The sequence below is a fragment of the Abramis brama genome (assembly GCF_963993115.1).
Source record: "Abramis brama genome assembly, chromosome: 25".
In the NCBI taxonomy this organism is placed as follows: Eukaryota; Metazoa; Chordata; class Actinopteri; order Cypriniformes; family Leuciscidae; genus Abramis; species Abramis brama.
This window is the reverse complement of record NC_139987.1, coordinates 25,656,472-25,675,388: the sequence shown is the minus strand read 5'-3', so window position 1 is coordinate 25,675,388 and position 18,917 is coordinate 25,656,472. Positions and strand designations below refer to the sequence as shown.

At 37.4% G+C, this 18,917-nt stretch overlaps 2 protein-coding genes across 2 annotated transcripts; one reads left to right on the top strand and one right to left on the bottom strand.

Moving 5' to 3' along the window:
- Window positions 1-303: 303 nt before the first annotated feature.
- Window positions 304-11,667, bottom strand: hic2 (hypermethylated in cancer 2). Its single transcript, XM_084104032.1, has 2 exons — window positions 11,453-11,667; window positions 304-4,980 (listed from the first exon to the last, which is right to left on the bottom strand). The coding sequence occupies exon 2, from the start codon at window positions 4,948-4,950 to the stop codon at window positions 3,265-3,267; it is 1,686 nt and encodes a 561-aa protein (XP_083960158.1). The 5' UTR covers window positions 4,951-4,980; window positions 11,453-11,667; the 3' UTR covers window positions 304-3,264.
- A 2,843-nt stretch (window positions 11,668-14,510) lies between these two features.
- Window positions 14,511-18,649, top strand: ube2l3a (ubiquitin-conjugating enzyme E2L 3a). The gene is made up of 4 exons (XM_084105185.1): window positions 14,511-14,906; window positions 15,760-15,855; window positions 16,036-16,222; window positions 17,828-18,649. Exons 1-4 carry the CDS (start codon window positions 14,880-14,882, stop codon window positions 17,980-17,982), a joined length of 465 nt encoding a protein of 154 aa, XP_083961311.1. The 5' UTR covers window positions 14,511-14,879; the 3' UTR covers window positions 17,983-18,649.
- The last annotated feature ends 268 nt before the right edge of the window (window positions 18,650-18,917 follow it).

Genomic DNA, 18,917 nt, shown 5'->3' with positions numbered 1-18,917 from the left:
AAGCATGCGGTTACGTTCACAGGGTAAGACACGCGGTTACGATTCGGCTTGCTTTCGTTTAAAGTGGTGATTACACAGAAGCAGGATCAAACTGGCCTCCCCTCACCTGAGGTCTATGACTGTAAAGAGTTTATGTAAACAATGAGATATTATACACAAGTATCTTTAATGTCAATCAATCATTCAAAATGTGCTTTGGTTTAGAAAATAGTCTGAAAATTTGGGTATGAGCTTTTTATCTTATTAGTTTATACATTTTGCGCTTACTAGAATGCTTTTTTTTTTTTGCTTTTTTGTTTTGTTCAAAAACACTCTGGAACTTAAAAGTAAAACATCTCTGGCTTTGTTTTTGTTTTTGTTTTGTTTAATTGAAGGCGTTTTTGAAATGGGAACACACTCGTAAAATCTATTTCGTAGGAAACTAGTGTTTTGTTTTTCATCAATAAAATACAGAAATTGACACAGTCTTACAAATGTAGTCGAAAGCTCTGCATTTCAAAATATGCAGAACCATCCCTGAAGATTTGAAGTAGAAATATTATTGTCACAGTTTGAAACTTTTTGTCATCCTTTTTCTGCTCTCCCAGTTCTCTCAGCTATAGTCTCGAACGCTGGGATCGACAACAGAGCCCAGCATCACCCAAGACATCGGTTCGTTGATGGTTATCAAATGAAGAGCTTGTAAATTAATAAGATATCAGTGGGGAACTTTTTCCTGGAATCCTTATCAGTACAACTGAGATCAGCAACATCAAAAATATTTAAAAAGTCTCCCTGAGTTGAGATGTGTATCAACACCAGAGCGCACTTATACTGTAACAAAACAAATTTCAACATCCGAGATATGCACAACTTTGAAAATGAGACTTTTTGGTGACGGTCTTGCATTCAGTTAAAAGTTATATATAACTGGCTATTGGGGTTAGCTTTGGTGTTAATGCTGCAAAGACATGAATACTGAGTGTAAATGGAATGAGTTTATAGAGAAATTATAAATGTCTCCAATGTATTGAATTCGAATAACTAATGGAGACACTTCAAAATTAAACTTGAATAAGCAAAATTAAAGACCAAAAGGATTCCAGGAAAAAGATGTCTGTAAACATTGCTCCGTTAACACGACCATAGCTGCACCCCAAAGTTCATCGTTAGCAAGCACAAACACAAGCCTTTGGAGAAAGAACCAAAAAAAAGGAATGCCATTAAGACTTTTACATTAAGAAGGCTAAGAATTACTCATGGAATGTGATACACTGGGATTGGCGAAATAATTAATCTGTAACAGAGTTATGAAATGAGGATGGCAGCGAAGAATACAGCACTGAACTATACATCCATCAGCGTTTACCCAACACTGACCATGTAACATTCACTCGACAATTACCAGCATTTTGAATAACCATAAATTCTTTTTTTAACATGCACACTTTACATAACACCTATACCTCGAATGAATAAATGATAATGGTTTTTACGCGACGCCACATAACTTAGCATCGTTTTAGAACAAGGTTTTATTTGGGGCTGATGACTAATAAGCAATCCAGTGCATCAATTCCTCCTCACTCAGTAAGCTCTCCAAGTATGGTCGACATGTAACAAAAACCTACAACACTCGTAACGCTCTCGTACGGTTTTTTTTTTTTTTTTTTGCTCTGAACTAAAACAAATGAGTCCTTCAAAGTCTCTCTGCAGACAAAGTAAGAAACCAAAAGACACTCTTGAGAAACTAACTGTAAACTTTAAAAAAAACAAAAAAAACGGAAAGCCAGCGGCCCAACCATCCACCAGAAGACAGAAGTTCATTGGTTTTTAGTAAAATGTCAAGTACAAACTAACATCCCACTACATTGCTCTTCGTCAAGAACTAAAAGACAAAAAGTACATCCTTACCTCCTGCAATGCAATCTAAAACCTTTGGTAGGGATATTCTACAGGAAACATTTGTTGGTAAGCCATTCTCCCCAATATTAAATTTATCTTTGGATTTCTCTGACATAAAACTCTCAATACCTTAAATACATGCGCCCAAAGAAGCTATTCTCTACATTAATGCTTTAAAAAAAGAAAAACCTTTGTTGATGGGCAGGTGACAACTACTTTGAAAGCCTCAGCAAACTTTATACATCTATATTCAGAGACCTCCATAGTTCCAATGAATGTATTGTTCTTAATTAAGAGGTAGCAATGAGACAAGTCCATACGGACTCGCCTTGTTCAGTGAAGGGAAAAAATGTAATTAAAAAGTGAAAAACAACAGTACCGACAGAATTTATGAAGTTCAACATCACTAAAATGAACCCTGCCCAACCCATCACCCAAACCAACCCAACCCTCTCTGATCCCAAAAGAAATAAAGGAAAGAAATTTCCAGTTTAAAACATTCACAGAGGCATATCAATAAGTTATCTAAAGAAATCTAAAAACAAGTACCTTTAAGTTTGGCTTTTCTTTGAGAGTAAACCCCTATATGCTAATACGAGTAAACGACAAAGGACACCCATGGCCTCTCGTCACCACTTTGCCACTAGCTTACATCCAGATGTAGGAGCAGGGTACATTATGGTATTTCCAAAACTTAAAGACCCTGTATTCCAGCTACACCTAGAATAAAGCCAATGGATGTGATGTGCAGAGTAGGTAAACTGGGATATGTTTGGTTGGATGCACAAAGCTTTTATGAAACGCCACGTAAATGATGACAGACAAGCCATCTTGCATGTCTGACAACACTATCTTTGAGACCCTTAGGAGACACTTCAAAGAATTGAACCTTTCTATATAGAATAACCTGGTCATTACAAGCCCAAACCTTGCTGAGAGTTTTACATGGACTATACCACCAGAACTCTCGAGAGTGATACTTTAACAAGGACCAAGACTGGAAAGAAGGAATATTTCTGGGATACCAAGAAAAACAATCAAGACAGCTAACATGGACTCCAGAGATATATCGTAATAGCAAAAGCAGTGGTTGAGAGTGGTCATAATATCCCAAGAAATCATACAACAACATTAGTACCCAATTTTTACATTCACAGCAATATTCAAAAAGAAAAAGAAAAAAAATCATAAGCCCGTAAACTCATACCAGTTGGTTTATTCTTTCCATTGTTGGGGCTCATTGTTTGAAAGGTTCCTCCTGTAATTTACAGCAGAAGAGAATCCTGCTTTGGGTTATCGGCTCCTTGCAGTGTACTTCAAAAGGAAGAGGTGTGCATTGACTCTTTTTGCTGAGGGTCTCCTGTTCAAGGTGTCTTTGGCTTATGACGGGGAGGTATGCATTCGTAGGTGGCTAATGAGGTTACGCTGCTGAGTAAATTTGCCCCCACATAGCTGACATTCGTACGGCTTCTCACCTGAGTGAACCCGCATGTGCTCCGTGAGCCGGTACTGGCGGGTAAAGCGCATGCCGCACTCCTCACAGGCAAAGGGCTTCAGCCCCAGGTGGCTACGCATGTGGCGCGTCATGGTGCCACGTTGGGTGAACATCTTGCCGCAGATGTTGCAGGGGAAGGGACGGGTGAGCCAGTGGGTCTTTTCATGTTGACGAAGAGTGGCTGGATCTTTGTAGCTCTTGTTGCAGACCGAGCAGCTAAAGCGACGTGACTCTGTGCCGTGGATATGGGTTATTTGCGAAGACAAGTCTTCTGCTTCTACTTCATCTTCCTTTGGATAGGAATCATCATCCTCCTCTTTGATGTACAACTCTTCCTCAGTGTGGGTCTCCACATGGGCGTTCAGCTCCTCAGAGCTCGGGAAGCCTTTACCACAGGGAATGCAAACGTAAAGGTTGTCACCGAGTGCAGGCTCAAAGCCTTCCTGGCGGTAGACGTAATTGACGCTATTCCGGCCACCTTCGCTCTCGCTCTGTCCGCTCTCTTCACTTTGCTCCTGTCCATTCTCTAAATCTTCCTCTTCATCTTTACACTTGTAGGATGCTTTGGAGTTGCCATTTCCTCCACCAGGGAGCCTCTCCCCAGCCACTTTCAATCTTTTGGCGACTCCGTTGGGTAAAGTTTTAAGTTTCGCATCTTCAACCTTTTTGCCTTCATTTTTGGGTTGCCGCCTCTGCCGGGTAACCTGCCGGGAGCTTTTATGCAGGTCAGCTTCTGGAGGTGGTTGGCTTTCTTCACATTCTCCTCCACCCAGCTCCATGGGCTCTCCAGCGGTGAGGTTTGGCGTGTTGGTGTTCTCATCAAATGAGGCACTGTTGGCTGTGGATTCAGAGGCAGACTGAGGTGATTCTTGTGGGATGCTGCTGGGACTGACTTCTTCAGTGGCTGTGCTCCCTGAGGGGCTTTTCTTGGAAAGGTCTAGGCCAAGTTCCTGCATGCCACAACTGCCGTTGCTTCCGTTCTTACTCGTTGAGGGACTGAGCGAATTCACAGAGGTGGCACAGTGGGCATTCCTTGCAAACATCTCATCCTCAGACAAGTCATCTTTGAGTAGCTCCTCATGCCTCTTTGTCTTCTCACTGTCTTTTAACCCTGACATTTGGTTTGGAGTTACAGGTGTAGAGGATAGCCTTTGGTTCCTAGAAGTTCTTCCATTGGTAGGCGTGGTGGGTTTATTAAGAAGGGATCTCCCATTACGCTTGAGCTTCTTCCTGCAGAGAGCAGCTAAGTCATGAAGTTGGAGGTAGCTTGCTGCCGTTAGAAGGGCATTGAAATTTTGGTCACTGAACTGATCAGATGACAAAAGCTTGCCAGTGTAAATGAAGTCCAGAACCTGCCGGAAAACCGACGGGTTGACCATGTCTGTATCGAGGTTAATCAAGTTGTCATGAAGGATAAGGGATTTGAAATAGATACTGCTTGCTGCCAGAATGTTCTTGTGTGCCCGAAAAAGGGCATTTTCTACTACTATGATCACATCACACAGATAACCTTTGGCTCTTTGTTGGTTTAGCTGCAGCAGCAATTGTTTGGCATGATTTGGCAATTCCATTTCCTCCAACTTTTTCTTCACCTATGAAACCTAAAACAGAAAAAAAAAAAAGTTATTGTCAAGGGGGAAAAAACATTCAGTTTTACAGCAAACATGTTTGTTTCTGACACTTTGCTGGTTTTCTGACCCATGTTGACCCATGCAATTGGGTGTGGTATACTGAAGCACCCTTCCCTTATTTTGAAACAGTCAATAGTTACATCACAGCTTTCTGGTCAGTCGCAGGGGGAGGATCTGATTTGGACAAAATCCTGTGCAGTGCAACATTAGTGACAAATATTTTTGGTTAACTTTTCAAACAAAGAATAATTGTATAGATTTAGTGTGTATAGCTGCTAAAAGTAAATTGTCAATGTTTCAGAACACTAGTATATATAGTGCTATGCATAAGTTTAGACACCCATGCTAAAGTTGACTAAAAAGAGGAATAAAAAAATCATCTTTTGGAAATTGAACTTAATGCCTTAATTAAAAAAATTAGGAAAAATCCAACCTTTAAGGACACCAATTTTCTTTGTGAATGAATAATGTATCGTAATTAAATTAATGTTCTTCTTTAAAATATAGGGTGCATAAGTCTGGACACCCCTATGTTAAATTCCCATAGAGGCAGGGAGATTTTTATTTTTAAGTATTTTTAAAAAAAAAAATTTAGGATACTATGCATCCTGATAAAGTTCCCTTGGCCTTTGGAATTAAAATAGCCCCACATCATCACATAGCCTTCACCATACCTAGAGATTGGCATGGTTTTATTTCAGTTAGCCTAATAGCTGGTTTGATTTGCATTGAGAGATGATCTTATGGAAAGTACTCCATGCCAATCTCTAGGTATGGTGAAGGCTATGTGATGATGTGGGGCTATTTTAATTCCAAAGGCCAAGGGAACTTTATCAGGATGCATAGTATCCTGGATCCATGAAGTAACTGGCCTTTAAAAATAAAAATCTGCCTGCCTCTATGGGAATTTAACATAGGGGTGTTCAGACTTATGCACCCTGTATTTTAAGGAAGAACATTTATTTATTTACGATACATTATTCATTCACAAAGAAAATTGGTGTCCTTAAAGGTTGGATTTTTCCTATTTTTTTTAATTAAGGCATTAAGTTCAATTTCCAAAAGATGATTTTTTATTCCTCTTTTAGTCAACTTTAGCATGGGTGTCTAAACTTATGCATAGCACTGTAGATTAAGTGAAGCCACAAAACTCTTATGACCGATCCAATCCGCATAAATAAAGTCTAGAAATTCTATGCTCTTAATTCAAACTTTTAAGCACAAATCCAGACCATGGTATCTGCTGTCAGAGCATGCTTGTGGAGAAAGCATATAGTATGATAGCATGCATAAGCTGGCATCTTATTCTTCAAGTTTCAGCTAAACGCAGAGAATGGATAAAAGGCTTGAACAGTAACACAATTTCTTTTCTTCTGAGGGCGTCCACTACGGCTTAACGTCCCTGCCAGCAGTCATTAATGCCAGCCTCCAGGGTCATTCCCTTTGTTGTGATATGGGGGTTGGGTGGAAAAGGCTAGTGAACGTCAACGACGGGCCTGTGTGACAGACAGCCTGAAACCTGAGCTGGGATATCACCAAGGGTGTGGTGGGAAACAGGTAAACCAGCACCCTTTCCACAGGACGAACAGGCCTCAGCTTGCAGCAGAATCTTTGTAATGCAGCAAAGAAGGTTTCTGGCACTCAGACCAACCGAGACTGGCGTGGCAATTATCTTTGCACAATGCCCAAACACATTTTCACATTTCACAACATTGTGATTATTCAATGCCCTTCTTTAAGAACAATTGACAACAAAAATTTGCCAGGCTGGAGTACCCGCCCCTGAGGAACACCCAACTGAATTTTGTAAAAGTACTGGATTATTGTAAAAGTTTCCCATGCATATTTGAGTCAATAAAATTCATAATGATACAGATTTAAATGAAAGCCTAAAAATAACTACTTCTAAAACCCACAAAATTGGGGGGACGGGGGACGGGACACATTTACAAACCATGCTGAATATTTATCAGTTGTTCCTGTGAAGTCAGTCTTACACAGATTAACCATTTTCTAGCTAATTCATGATGGCAATGTACAACCAAGCCAAAACCAATAATGGAGACAGCAAACCAGTCAGCAGAATTTCAGTCAGCAGAGTTCAAGACTGTTTAAAGCAAACTAATGATTACTCAGGAAATTTTTATAAAATAAATATGAAGTGAACTTCACTAGATATTTTAATATTTAAAAGGGCAAAAATGTAATGCAACAGCTTTAAATTACAAAATTAAATATATGAATAAAAAAACTAATTGTTAAAAAAAAAAAAAGGAAAAACTGTTTAATATTCAGCCATTTCATACTTCATTATAAAGGGAAAACAGGCTGAATATTTTAATACTATTTCATGTTTACAATCTGAACAAAGTCTGAACGCTGAATGGCTTCTCTCATGTCTCCAGTTACTTATCACATAAAAACCAGTATGCCCAGACATAAAACTAAACCCTATTTGCCTGATATCAATACCATCTCTCAGGTTATTTATAGGCCTTAAGTACAGTGGTACAGTTAAAGAACTGCCTAGATAACAATAAACCACATTAGTTAGGGGAAAACTTTGATAGCACCCAAAACCCACAGCCCAAAAAACAAAAGACGTTTTGAGAAACACATTTATCTAGAAGTTGCACACAATTCTTGATAAGATGCTGCTGGTCTTTCAATTGCTTTTTGTGCCGACATTCCGACCTCTCCTCAAAGACCAGCAGTCCTGTCCCAGAGATGAAACAACTACTCTAATCAGAGAGATTGCTGCCTGAAAAAAGTCAAAGTGCAAAAGAGGCCAGTAACAACACGGGTAAACAAGTCTGGCAAGGACTGCGCTCATAAACAAGCTTATCCGGTGGCACGGACCCCTGGGGCCCTGATTTTATTGTCTTAATGCCATAAAAACACAGAGAGCACTTTTGCTCTTATGAAAGGGGGCATTGGCGAAACAAAACATTATTCATGAGATGCATCCACATATAATATCTAGCCTACAGCTAATTTTTAAGAGCAAGAAACAACCATAAACATACTACATTTTTAAAGTGGCAGAAAGTTTCAGTGAGGATTCAAGGTGACTAAAATCTCTAAAACATTAGGATCTCCAAGAATATTGATGCAATTTTGGTTTTAATAACATCAGATGGGTTAATTTGATAAGAGACACTTCCATAGATGCCTACAGAAATTAAGATCTAAGTGCTTTCTGTAACCAACCACCAGCCTCGAGAGACCCGGGCCAACCTGGAAGCCAAGCAAACCTGATCCAAATAATCTGATGAATGACCTCAACTAAGAGATAACACAAAATCACTTATCTGAAGAATTCAAGGCCTTCATCCACTGTCTGTGTGCATTTTACTCAATGTTACGCGCTATTTGAGCTGATTTCCAACCAAAAACATACATAAAACCTTCCTAGCTACTAGCTGCCAACTATTTTTAGGTCTGTAAACAGACATATATGTCATAATGGATATTAAACAAAACTGCTTGAAGTGGAGCATACAATTAGGATTTTTATTTGGAATAACGTTCTGCAATGAATCATGCACGATAAGACCAGAATGTGTATTCAAACAGTTTTTACAAAAAAACCACTTGCACTGTGATTACACCATTGATCATTTTGAATAATGTTTGAAAACTGCAGAACGAACTTGCATTTCTTGGCATGCGAAAGTGCATCAGGGTACACTACACAAATTTGTAGAATACCTGAGAAACTGGACTCACTACCAACCGACGAAAATTGTCAAAGGACAGCAAACAACCACATTCTCACAAACCTGTTACAAAAATGTAAATCTCGGGGAAAAACCAACCACTCAACCAGATTGGGCAACCCTGGAATAACCCTCAATAGATAAATCACATTCATTTTTGTCAACATCTACACAATCATGTCTGCTGTTTTGCCCAAGAAGTGGTTAAAAGGTTCCAGGTTAAAAGGATCTATCAATAAACATGCCAAGCATGTTAGGTGAGATTTCAGACATGGGGTGATGCCTTAACACAACATGCATGCATTGACATACATACACACATGATATGTATGTATATGTATATATATGAAGAGTTCAGATGCAAAAGCCTCTAAGTGCCATCTGAAATTTTCTTCTAGAATGATCATTTTTATAAAGCTTGTATATTTAAGTTCAGTAATTTAACTTAAATGACAATTAATAGGTAATTTTCATTGCCATTTAAGTGAAATTTCTGAACTTAAATATACGAGCTTGATAAAAATGATCATTCTAGAATAAAATTTCAGATGGCACTTAGAGGCTTTTGCATCTGAACTCTTCATATATGTATATGTATATGTATATGTATATGTAGGCCTATATGTATATGCATGAACATCTAAACTGGCCTAAAAGGTTAAAACTAAACAATTAAGTAGAGGCTAACCTATATTCTGGTGAAGAATCGAAATGGACTCAAGTTGAATCATTTCAATCAACCAACAAACAATGTTTACAGCCATTTTCCCTCATTTACCATGAGGGGAATCTGAGGAATAAGTCAAACATACTTCATCATTATTACCCAACCAGACAAGACTAGTACAGGTGGCATGACTAGATGAGCAGATAAAGCTGTCAAAAACATCGTAAATTTCATGAAGAATTGGAGGAAAAGATTGTTCTCCTTTGAAAGACCAATAAGTACACAAACAAACAAATAACAATTCAATCAAAAATACAAACCCACAACACAATTACTAACGATCTTCTCAATGATAATGGCTCTAAATAAACTGTCTTCAAGCGCCGTTCCCGCCCCATCCACTCAATAGATCTGATCATCTGCATTATTCAAAGCAGAAACCCGAGGGCTGCCTTTCATAAGAGTATTGATTAGATGTTAATGTGAATGCCACTACATCTGTTAAACACATCTTTTATTCTCGTTTTCTCTGACCTTTGTAGAGGACAACAAAACAATTATGACGGACAGGGCCAGTTTGAGCTCGCAGAGAAGCGTCTGGACGCAACATCTACCATTTGAAGATAAGGCTCACTGGACCATGGACCTAAACATCAGCGCCTCATTCCCAAAGGAAAGCAAAGCATGCATCTGCAGGTTTGCTTACCTTGAAAACATTCATCACAACATGATGGACAAGAGGCATAACAGGCTGTTTCATGTGCCCGTTTTGTACAAAAATCACAATATCATCAGTATTGATGCTTGTATGTCTCATTCAAGCAAACTGTCACCCAGAAAGGGAGTTACTTTAATGGTGTGGCACTGATCTAAACCCACCGACCACTGTAAAACAAGCCCCTTCCCCCAGCCCATTAAAATGGATGAGATTAAAAGGGTCCTTCAAGCACTCCTCAAGATATAGAAGTAAAATAATTGAATATAAAATGCATGCATCATTGAAAAAACAATAAGAGCCAAGAACCACACAAGCACTTTAGAATATCAGATGCACTTCATAATGCAGCAACAAAGCACCTAACATATATTTCCTTCATACATGCATTACAAAAAACAAAAAATAACCTAAAATCTTCACTGGAATATCTTATTGCATGCAGTAACAAAGCAAAACTACAGTGACAGGGGCAATCGTGACCTGTCACAACACTTAAAATTTACATATGAACTGTAACATAAAATACTGGGTAAAAAGTTATCAATTTTCATGCCTGTATGGCTTATGTCTCACATGGATCATTATTGCAAAAGAAACAAACTCAATCACTTCACCAGCGTTGCTTCATTATCATTATTACACACATTCATGATGATCCGAATGTACAAGCACACAAACACAGCAGGCAAGACTCGACAGATACCACCATAAATTAAGTTTCCCTTTTTTCCACTCATAAATTTGCAATTATGAATTTAAAGAAACAAACATGAGTAACCCGAAGTCTTCATCTAAATGCATGCATTAACAATGAACACATATTATATAAGAGTATTATAAATGTAAAAAGCGATAGTTTAACGCATTGCATTAACAATGCAAAAAAAAAAAAAAAAAAAAACACATAAAACCATATGAGCATTATACATGTTAAAGGGTAAAACAGTGACTGAGGGAGGGGTGAAACAGGAATGCTGTCCACATAAAGGGCCACTGATCGGGTTTTGCCATTAAGGTAACGACGGATCATTTGTACTAAAGTATAAAGATGCACTATACACCTAAATCATGTCTTAAAGATTGCATTTGGTTATAGCATGAGCAATGCTGAAACAGGTATAGGGCTTTTGGATAAAACACACATATCTGCCCCTGCCAGGCTGCGCTCGCGCGGTGTGTGCATTAAAAGCCCAGTGGGCACGCGATAAGAGCAGTATGTTGGAGGAATCAGTGTTTCTTTAAAAAATAAGAAACCCCTCTCAAACCCCCGTTAAATCGCAGCCATGTTCCCCTCACGACAGAAAAACAAACGCGTATGTAATAATAAAGTATCTGTACCTTAAAGCATCGACAGAAGCTCTTCAAACAGTCATTCTGTTTTCACATCTCACAGCTTTCCGAGCGCCATCTTGCCTGCAAGCTTGTGTGACGTGAGAAATCCTCACCCCTGACCCAAATTTGAATAAGAAGCAGTAAAGAGAGGGGGGAGAGAGGGTAAATGCCCTGCCTCTGCCAGCCACACACTCTCATTTGCCTAAACAGCCCTGGGCTGCTGCTGAAATGGTGTAACGTGCCATGACCTGCCACTTCTGCTGCCAGATTTGCAATCCAAATGCTCCTGAGTGACTCTGGCACGCGCATCTTCATGTTGTAGGGCTGCTGTGTTCGAGTATAATAGTTCTAATAATTATACATGCATTTTACTAAATTGACAAATGCTTTTTTTTTTCTTTTTTTTTTTTACACTGCAGTACTAATAAGTGAACTGAAGAGCTTTTAAAATTTGCAGCTACAGCATCTAAAACACACATTAACCATGTACATTTAGGTATATTGCTGACAAATCTAACATAAAAAGTTTTTGTTTATATAATATATGTGTGTGCACACACCCATATATGTACAGTATGCATATATGTGTGTATATATATATAAACACACATAAACACACACATACACATAGCCTATATTGTTTAACATAAACTTTTTGTTAGATGTGATTAAGCGATTTGACAGCACTATTTTATATAAATTGTAGCCTAAAATCTTAATGCTGAAAACAACATTATAATATGATTTGTAAGCTATGCCAATCTTCATAGGCTATGTCTTGTGTATGGGAAGGAATTATTGCAAGGAAAAATATGTAATTAATATATTAAAGACTTTTAAACTTACAGAAGTTATATTTAGGAGGTAATAAACTATTGATATACAATTGCAAATTTCAAAATGAAAAAGTTATTCAATAACTTCATTGTTATATAATATTGTGATTGTGATATCTTACATATAGAAAATATCTTTAAACATATCATAAAAATTATACTTGTACATAGATTCTAATGAGAGAATAATTTGTTTAAAAAATATATATATTATTCATGTTTTTAATCATTTGATTGAAAACTTTATTATATTATTATAACCGTAATTGAGGCTGTACCGAATTTTGTCTTACTTTTGTAAAGAAACTTACGTTGACTTACATGTTAACGTGTTACAAAAGTAGAAGTGAAACTATAGGTTCAAATATTTGCTAAACTATGGAAAGTATAGAAAAGGGAAGTATAGATATATAGAAAAGGAAATATGCATAGTTGTGGTCAGAATTATTGGCACCCCTGGTAAATATGATCAAAGATGTTTTTTTGTCCTTTTGATCCTTTATTTAAAGAAAATGTCTTTCATTGAAGTAAAATTATTATTATGAAATAAATGTTTTTCTCCAAAACACATTGGCCCAATTATTGGCACCCCTATAATTTTTTTATGAGGAAAATATATATTCCCATTAATATTTAGGAACATAGGAATATGAAATTGTCTAGCTATGACTTCTTGTTTCACAGGAGTTTAAATATGAGGAAACACAAAGGCCAAATTCCCTTAATCATCCATTCTGATGTGCAGCAAAAGATTGTTGAGCTTCACAAAATAGAAAGTGGCTGTAAGAAAATAGCTAAAGCATTGCCAATTCCCATTTCCACCATCAGGGCAATAATTAAGAAGTTCCAATCAGCTAAAGATGTTATGAATCTGTCAGGAAGAGGACATGTGTCTATATAGTCCTAATGCACAGTGAGGAGGAAAGTTTGAGTGGCCAAAGACTCTCCAAGGATCACAGATGGAGAATTACAGAGATTAGTTCAGTCTTGAGGGTCAGAAAGCCTTAAAAAAAATATCGAACAACATGTTTCAAGAAAAATCTTCCTCCCTCATCCAAAAACAAACTCCAGCATATTCAGTTGTCAGACATGACTGGAACTTCAAATGGTCAAATGAAAAGAAAAAAAAGCTTTTTGGCAGCAAACTCACCAGATGTGTTTTGTGCAAACAGGGATAAAAGTACCCCATGTCCACGGTTAAATATTCCGCTGGATCTTTAATGTTGAGGGCCTATTGTTTTGCTGGAGGTCCTGGACATAGATACATGGCATCAGGGATTCTAGCAAATACCGACATATAAAAAATCAAAACCTAACAGCCTCTGATCCAAAACAAACATCAAAATCAACACAAAAATGTGTTATGGAGCACAAGATGAAGCTTCTGTCGTGACCGTCCCAGTCCCTGGAGAGATTCTGTATGGAGGAATGGTCTCTGATCTCCAAACTCATCAGGCATTATAGGAGAAGACTCAGAGCTGTTATCTTGGCAAAAGGAGGTTGCAAAAAGTATTTAATAAAAGGGTGCCAATAATTGTGGCCAACTTGTTTTGGAGAAAAACATTTATTTCATAATGTGATTTCCCCCCACTTTCAATTGTTTTACTTCAACGTCAGATTTTTGGGATTTTTTTTTTTTTCAATGAAAGATAAAAAGGATAAACAATACAGATTTATTTTTACAGCCATCTTTGATCATATTGCCACCAGGGTTGGCAATAATTCTGACCACAACTGTATCTGGCAAAAAAAAAACAAAAAAAAACTCTTTACTCTCTATTTTGTCCTTCACATTGCAGTTTTCCCACAACATATAGGCCTACTTCAATAAACAGCCTAAAATAACAGCCTTAATGTGATTTAAAGAGTCGAGTGATTATAGTTCTGTCACACATGTAAAAGTTTGTGTTTGTTTGGGTCTGAACGTGCAGCATTAGCGAAGTGCTCTTACATCCCCTAGTGGACTCGTTTGGGATTGAAGTAAACTGTAGTTATATGTAAGAAATATGCACTATAGCTCTCTCTCTTTCTATATATATAGAGAGAGGTAATAATATTTATACAATTTAGAATCGTTGTCATCTGAAAAACGGTTTATTTTTCGTTTGTCCGTTCAATTAACATGTTCTGTAACTTGTAAAAAGTGTTGAAGCATTCTCGTAATTACAATTTGTAAACTAGGAATATGCTGAGAACTCCTACTTGTACCACGTGACCGCGGTTTCATTGGCGATGATAGTGTTGAAGAAGAGTTTTCTTTTTATTGTGTATCAATTGTGCCGTTGTACTGTCGAGTCGAGTGTATGTCAGATGAGATAACATTAACATGCTTATAAAACGAATTAAATCGTAACCAACTTGAGGAAGTAAGCCTGAATGCTAAACAACTGTTTGTTCATACATTATTAAATGAAGATTTCTTAAAGCTGTCCCAAGTTTAATTTAAATCCTTAAAGCAACTGGAAAAAGAAGAAATGCTTAAAACTCTCTAAAACATTTGCAACATATATTGATTAAATTAAATATTTTATTAATTTCTTTGAACTGACTGAAGTGAATTCACCGCGCTTTGCATTGTGGGTGCAAACAAATCCAAGATGGCAGCGAGCAGGCGACTGCATAAGGTAAATATTCCAAAAAAATCTACTTTTATGCATACTAAATACAGATTTTACTAGTTTTACTTAAGTAAAAAGAAGTATCGCGAACTTGAAACGCTGTTGGTCGGAAACCTGAAACTTTAGAGCACTCTGGTGGGAAATGTGATGAGGATGATGAGGAAGAAGCTAACGAGCTTAGCTGTAGTTCGAATACACACATAAAATGGAAATAAACAGTCAAATAAAGCGCGAATAAAGTAAACAGTGTTCTGAATGTGCCTAATTTATTATGTGGATCAGAATAAACTTTTGCTCGTCTATTAATGAGTGTTTCGTTGACATACGATGTTAGTTCCAAAGATAAGACAGAAACTTCCGTGTCCGCAAGTGTATCAACTAAGAACAAGTCACGGATTATGATTAAATGAGAATATAGTGATAAATAAATCGTTTAATTTGACAGATGGAGTTTTCCGGGCGGTCTAAATGTGTAATTTAATTTATGATGCAATGAGAAAGCGAAACAGGAAGTATGTCTGTTGCCTTTGTTTAAATCGTTTTATAATTTACAAAATCTTCTTGAGATTAAGGATACTTTGATAAATAAATGAGTTCTTTCAGTTTTGATTGATTATAGTCATATTTCAAACACTATTTTAACAGGTTTAAATTAAAATAACTTCAATTTTTATAATGTAAGTGTGACTATAGAGTTGTGAAATATTATTTTATGTTTATTACAATTGCGCACATAACCACAGTGAAACCGAAAGTATCTTGTTCTCACTTTATGATTTCTCAAATGTCTCAACGATTCGAGAAGTGTCAGGTTTCCTCATAGTTCCACCGCAGGCTGATCATAATCTATGTTTTACAGGAACTTGATGAAATCCGCAAGTCTGGAATGAAAAATTTCCGCAACATTCAAGTGGATGAGTCGAACATTCTGACCTGGCAAGGACTCATCGTTCCTGTAAGTTTGAAGACATCTCATAGGCTTTTAATAATGCTAATGTGTTTCTCTAATATCACTAAAGGTGTTTTTTGCATTAATTGCATGCATTAAACTTTCACCATTCGCTTTCCTTTAGAAGCCAATCTGAAAAGCTCTTTGTTTTGAACCATTTCGAATGTGCTCTTTCTTGTTTTTCAGGACAACCCTCCATACGATAAAGGTGCATTCCGGATTGAGATCACATTCCCTGCAGAATACCCTTTTAAACCTCCGAAGATCACATTTAAAACAAAGATCTATCACCCAAACATTGATGAGAAAGGTCAGGTGTGCCTGCCGGTTATAAGTGCTGAGAACTGGAAACCTGCAACCAAAACTGATCAAGGTACGGCACGTTTGATTAGGCATTTACACTCAACCTTTAGGGGTGGGTGATATGACCAAAATCTTATATCACGATATACGAGTCATTTTATTTCACAATAATTATATATATATTTATATATATATAACGAAATAGTTATTTTTGCTTTAAATAATGTTTATGATACCATTGAAATTTCTCAATTCTTATCACCATTTTCAATATCAAATCAAATCAAATCAAGTATATTTGTATAGCGCTTTTCACAATACAGATTGTATCAAAGCAGCTTCACAGTATTAAAATAAAATAATACAATATCACAAAAGCCTAAGTAAAAAAAAAACAACTCAAGCTTACTGAAGACAAGTAAACAGTAATAAAGAAAGAACAAAGAAACTAATTACAAGTATATAGGAAAAGAAACTACAATAGAACAAAGACACAAATGAAATAGACCCACCTGAAAAACTTAAATAAAAATATGTTTCACTGTAAATTAAATATACATTTATCCTTATTAAAGTTACAAAAGTGACTCAGTCAAGAGCACTGAGAGATTTTCTCTTTTTGTTTGATGGATTTAATAACGACAGCAGGTCAATTTGGATGCTCTCACTTTAAGGCCGACTGCACTGATCCAATATACTTGTGCGTTTTCTTTCTCAACTGTTTATGTCCACTTAAGACGTAAATGACTCTTTACTTGCAAATACACGGATTTACTTCTCTTTGACACAGAAGTATGTGTATTTAACCGTTCAAGCTCAATTAGGCAGCAAAAAAAGCACTCGGTTCAGTTCTCAAACGCTTTATGAGCATCGGCTTCATGTGTGCGCATCTCTCAGCGCAGAGAAACCGTCTCTCTGACGCATATACTGAAATGAGTCGTCTTTTGCTGCTTACTGCGCTTCAACGGTTTAAAAGCTTAAAAATGTCCAAAATAGTCCAAAATCTCTACCGGGTGACAAATTTCTACTGGAATATCGTCCACCCCTACTCATTAGGGCTGTCACTAGTGCGTCCAGCTCGTCACGATACGCCCGCAGCGAACGCGCGTCACACAGCAACTGCAGGCTCTGACAAACACATAAAAGCAAATTATCCTTCTGCATAATGTGTCTCTTTTTACAACAAAACTGTGAATTCTGCCGGTATTCAGACAGTCTCATGCATGCAGATGCAGATTCGGTCTATGGTCTACAATCGCTGACGTAGGCGAAATTTGTTTGACATTTCTAATGGTAAACACAGCCATGTTGAAGCCTGTAGTGGTGTTTTTCATTTACGCTATGGCAGTCCACTCTGCTTATTGTTTTTCGAGAATGTTGCACTCCTGTTTGTCATTGTGCACGAAACTTCACAACAATAAATCATCAGAAATATTGCTGACTTGTGTGCGTCTCAAGCGCGGCGCGCCCTCTTTACATTCGTCCTAATGCCTGTTAGTTGTCCGTGGATTTTTGGCGTTTAAAATGGAAACGTCTTTAGACATGGAAAATCGATTTTACAATCGATTCAATGAACACTTGTGTCTCAAAAATCGAACAGGATTTTTTCACAAAAGTGACAGCCCTACTACTCATCGTATTGTCGTTAAATATATTTTTTGCTCTCTTTCACCAGTAATCCAGTCTCTCATCGCCCTCGTCAATGACCCCCAACCAGAGCACCCCCTGAGGGCCGACCTAGCGGAGGAATATTCAAAAGACCGTAAAAAGTTCTTTAAGAATGCAGAAGAGTTTACAAAGAAACACGGCGAGAAGCGGCCAGTGGACTGATACCGCATGGGTGTGTCTCCCATGTTTCTGCTTTGCCCACTCCTCCAAAACCGTTTCCCCCCAATCCGAGTCCCCGCCAGTCCGCCCTCACTCTCGGTCACCCGTGGATCCAGCATCCAGAATCCCAGACGCATTTCACCTTCGGCAGAAAGACCCGTGACTTCTCAGCCTCTGGGTGTCGAAGTGTGTTGAAATTGTGATCAGGGGAATGTGCGAATAAGAACTTGATAAAAGTGGTGAGGTTTGGGGGTGGGGAAGGATAGGTTGTTCCTTTTAATTTGTTCTTAAATTGCACAGAGATGTGTTCAGGTCATGTAATCTGCTGTGTGATCAATCTTGACCGTTTTCATAGCAGAATACTACGGTGAACCAGAGTATAATGTTAAGTCTTTCACTTTCACATTTAAGACGTTGAAGAAATCAAACTCAATAGTTCATTGAATTGAAACACATAATATGTCAAAGGTGTGTGGCAAATGTTTCTTTTTATATTTCTCTCTCATCTCTGTAATTTTTTTATTTTTTTTTCTTAGGTTGCACTGTTTTCTGTGGAATAAGATTTCATGTTCGTCATAATCTCAGTTTGTAACTCATTGAATCACAAACTAGTCACTGTCACCAATATAATGTTTATGATGTCATAAAAAGTAAAGCAAAAATTACTTTGTGTCTGACTGAACCTCATATCTCTAGACCTTTCTGGGACAAACATTTCAAGTAAGATTTGTCTTTTAAGATTTCTGAAACTAAAGTTTGATGCTTCCTGATTACTTGTCAGGAAATCATATAGGAATAGAAATACCTTTTCACTAGTTAACTGGCAGAAACTTAGGTTAACATACTTAGTGTTGTTTTTTTTTGTAAGCGATGAATATTGTTATAAAATCATTACGCAAACGTACAGTTTTGTAAAGGTTTAAGGAAGCATCTTTTTT

What these genes read in the sequence shown, in the direction of transcription:
- hic2 (XM_084104032.1), bottom strand. Translation starts at nt 4,950, where the DNA reads ATGGAATTGCCAAATCATGCCAAACAATTGCTGCTGCAGCTAAACCAA.
- ube2l3a (XM_084105185.1), top strand. Translation starts at nt 14,880, where the DNA reads ATGGCAGCGAGCAGGCGACTGCATAAG. An exon ending in CGAGCAGGCGACTGCATAAG is followed by an intron (nt 14,907 to 15,759) that starts GTAAATATTCCA and finishes TATGTTTTACAG; the next exon opens with GAACTTGATGAAATCCGCAA. An exon ending in GGCAAGGACTCATCGTTCCT is followed by an intron (nt 15,856 to 16,035) that starts GTAAGTTTGAAG and finishes CTTGTTTTTCAG; the next exon opens with GACAACCCTCCATACGATAA.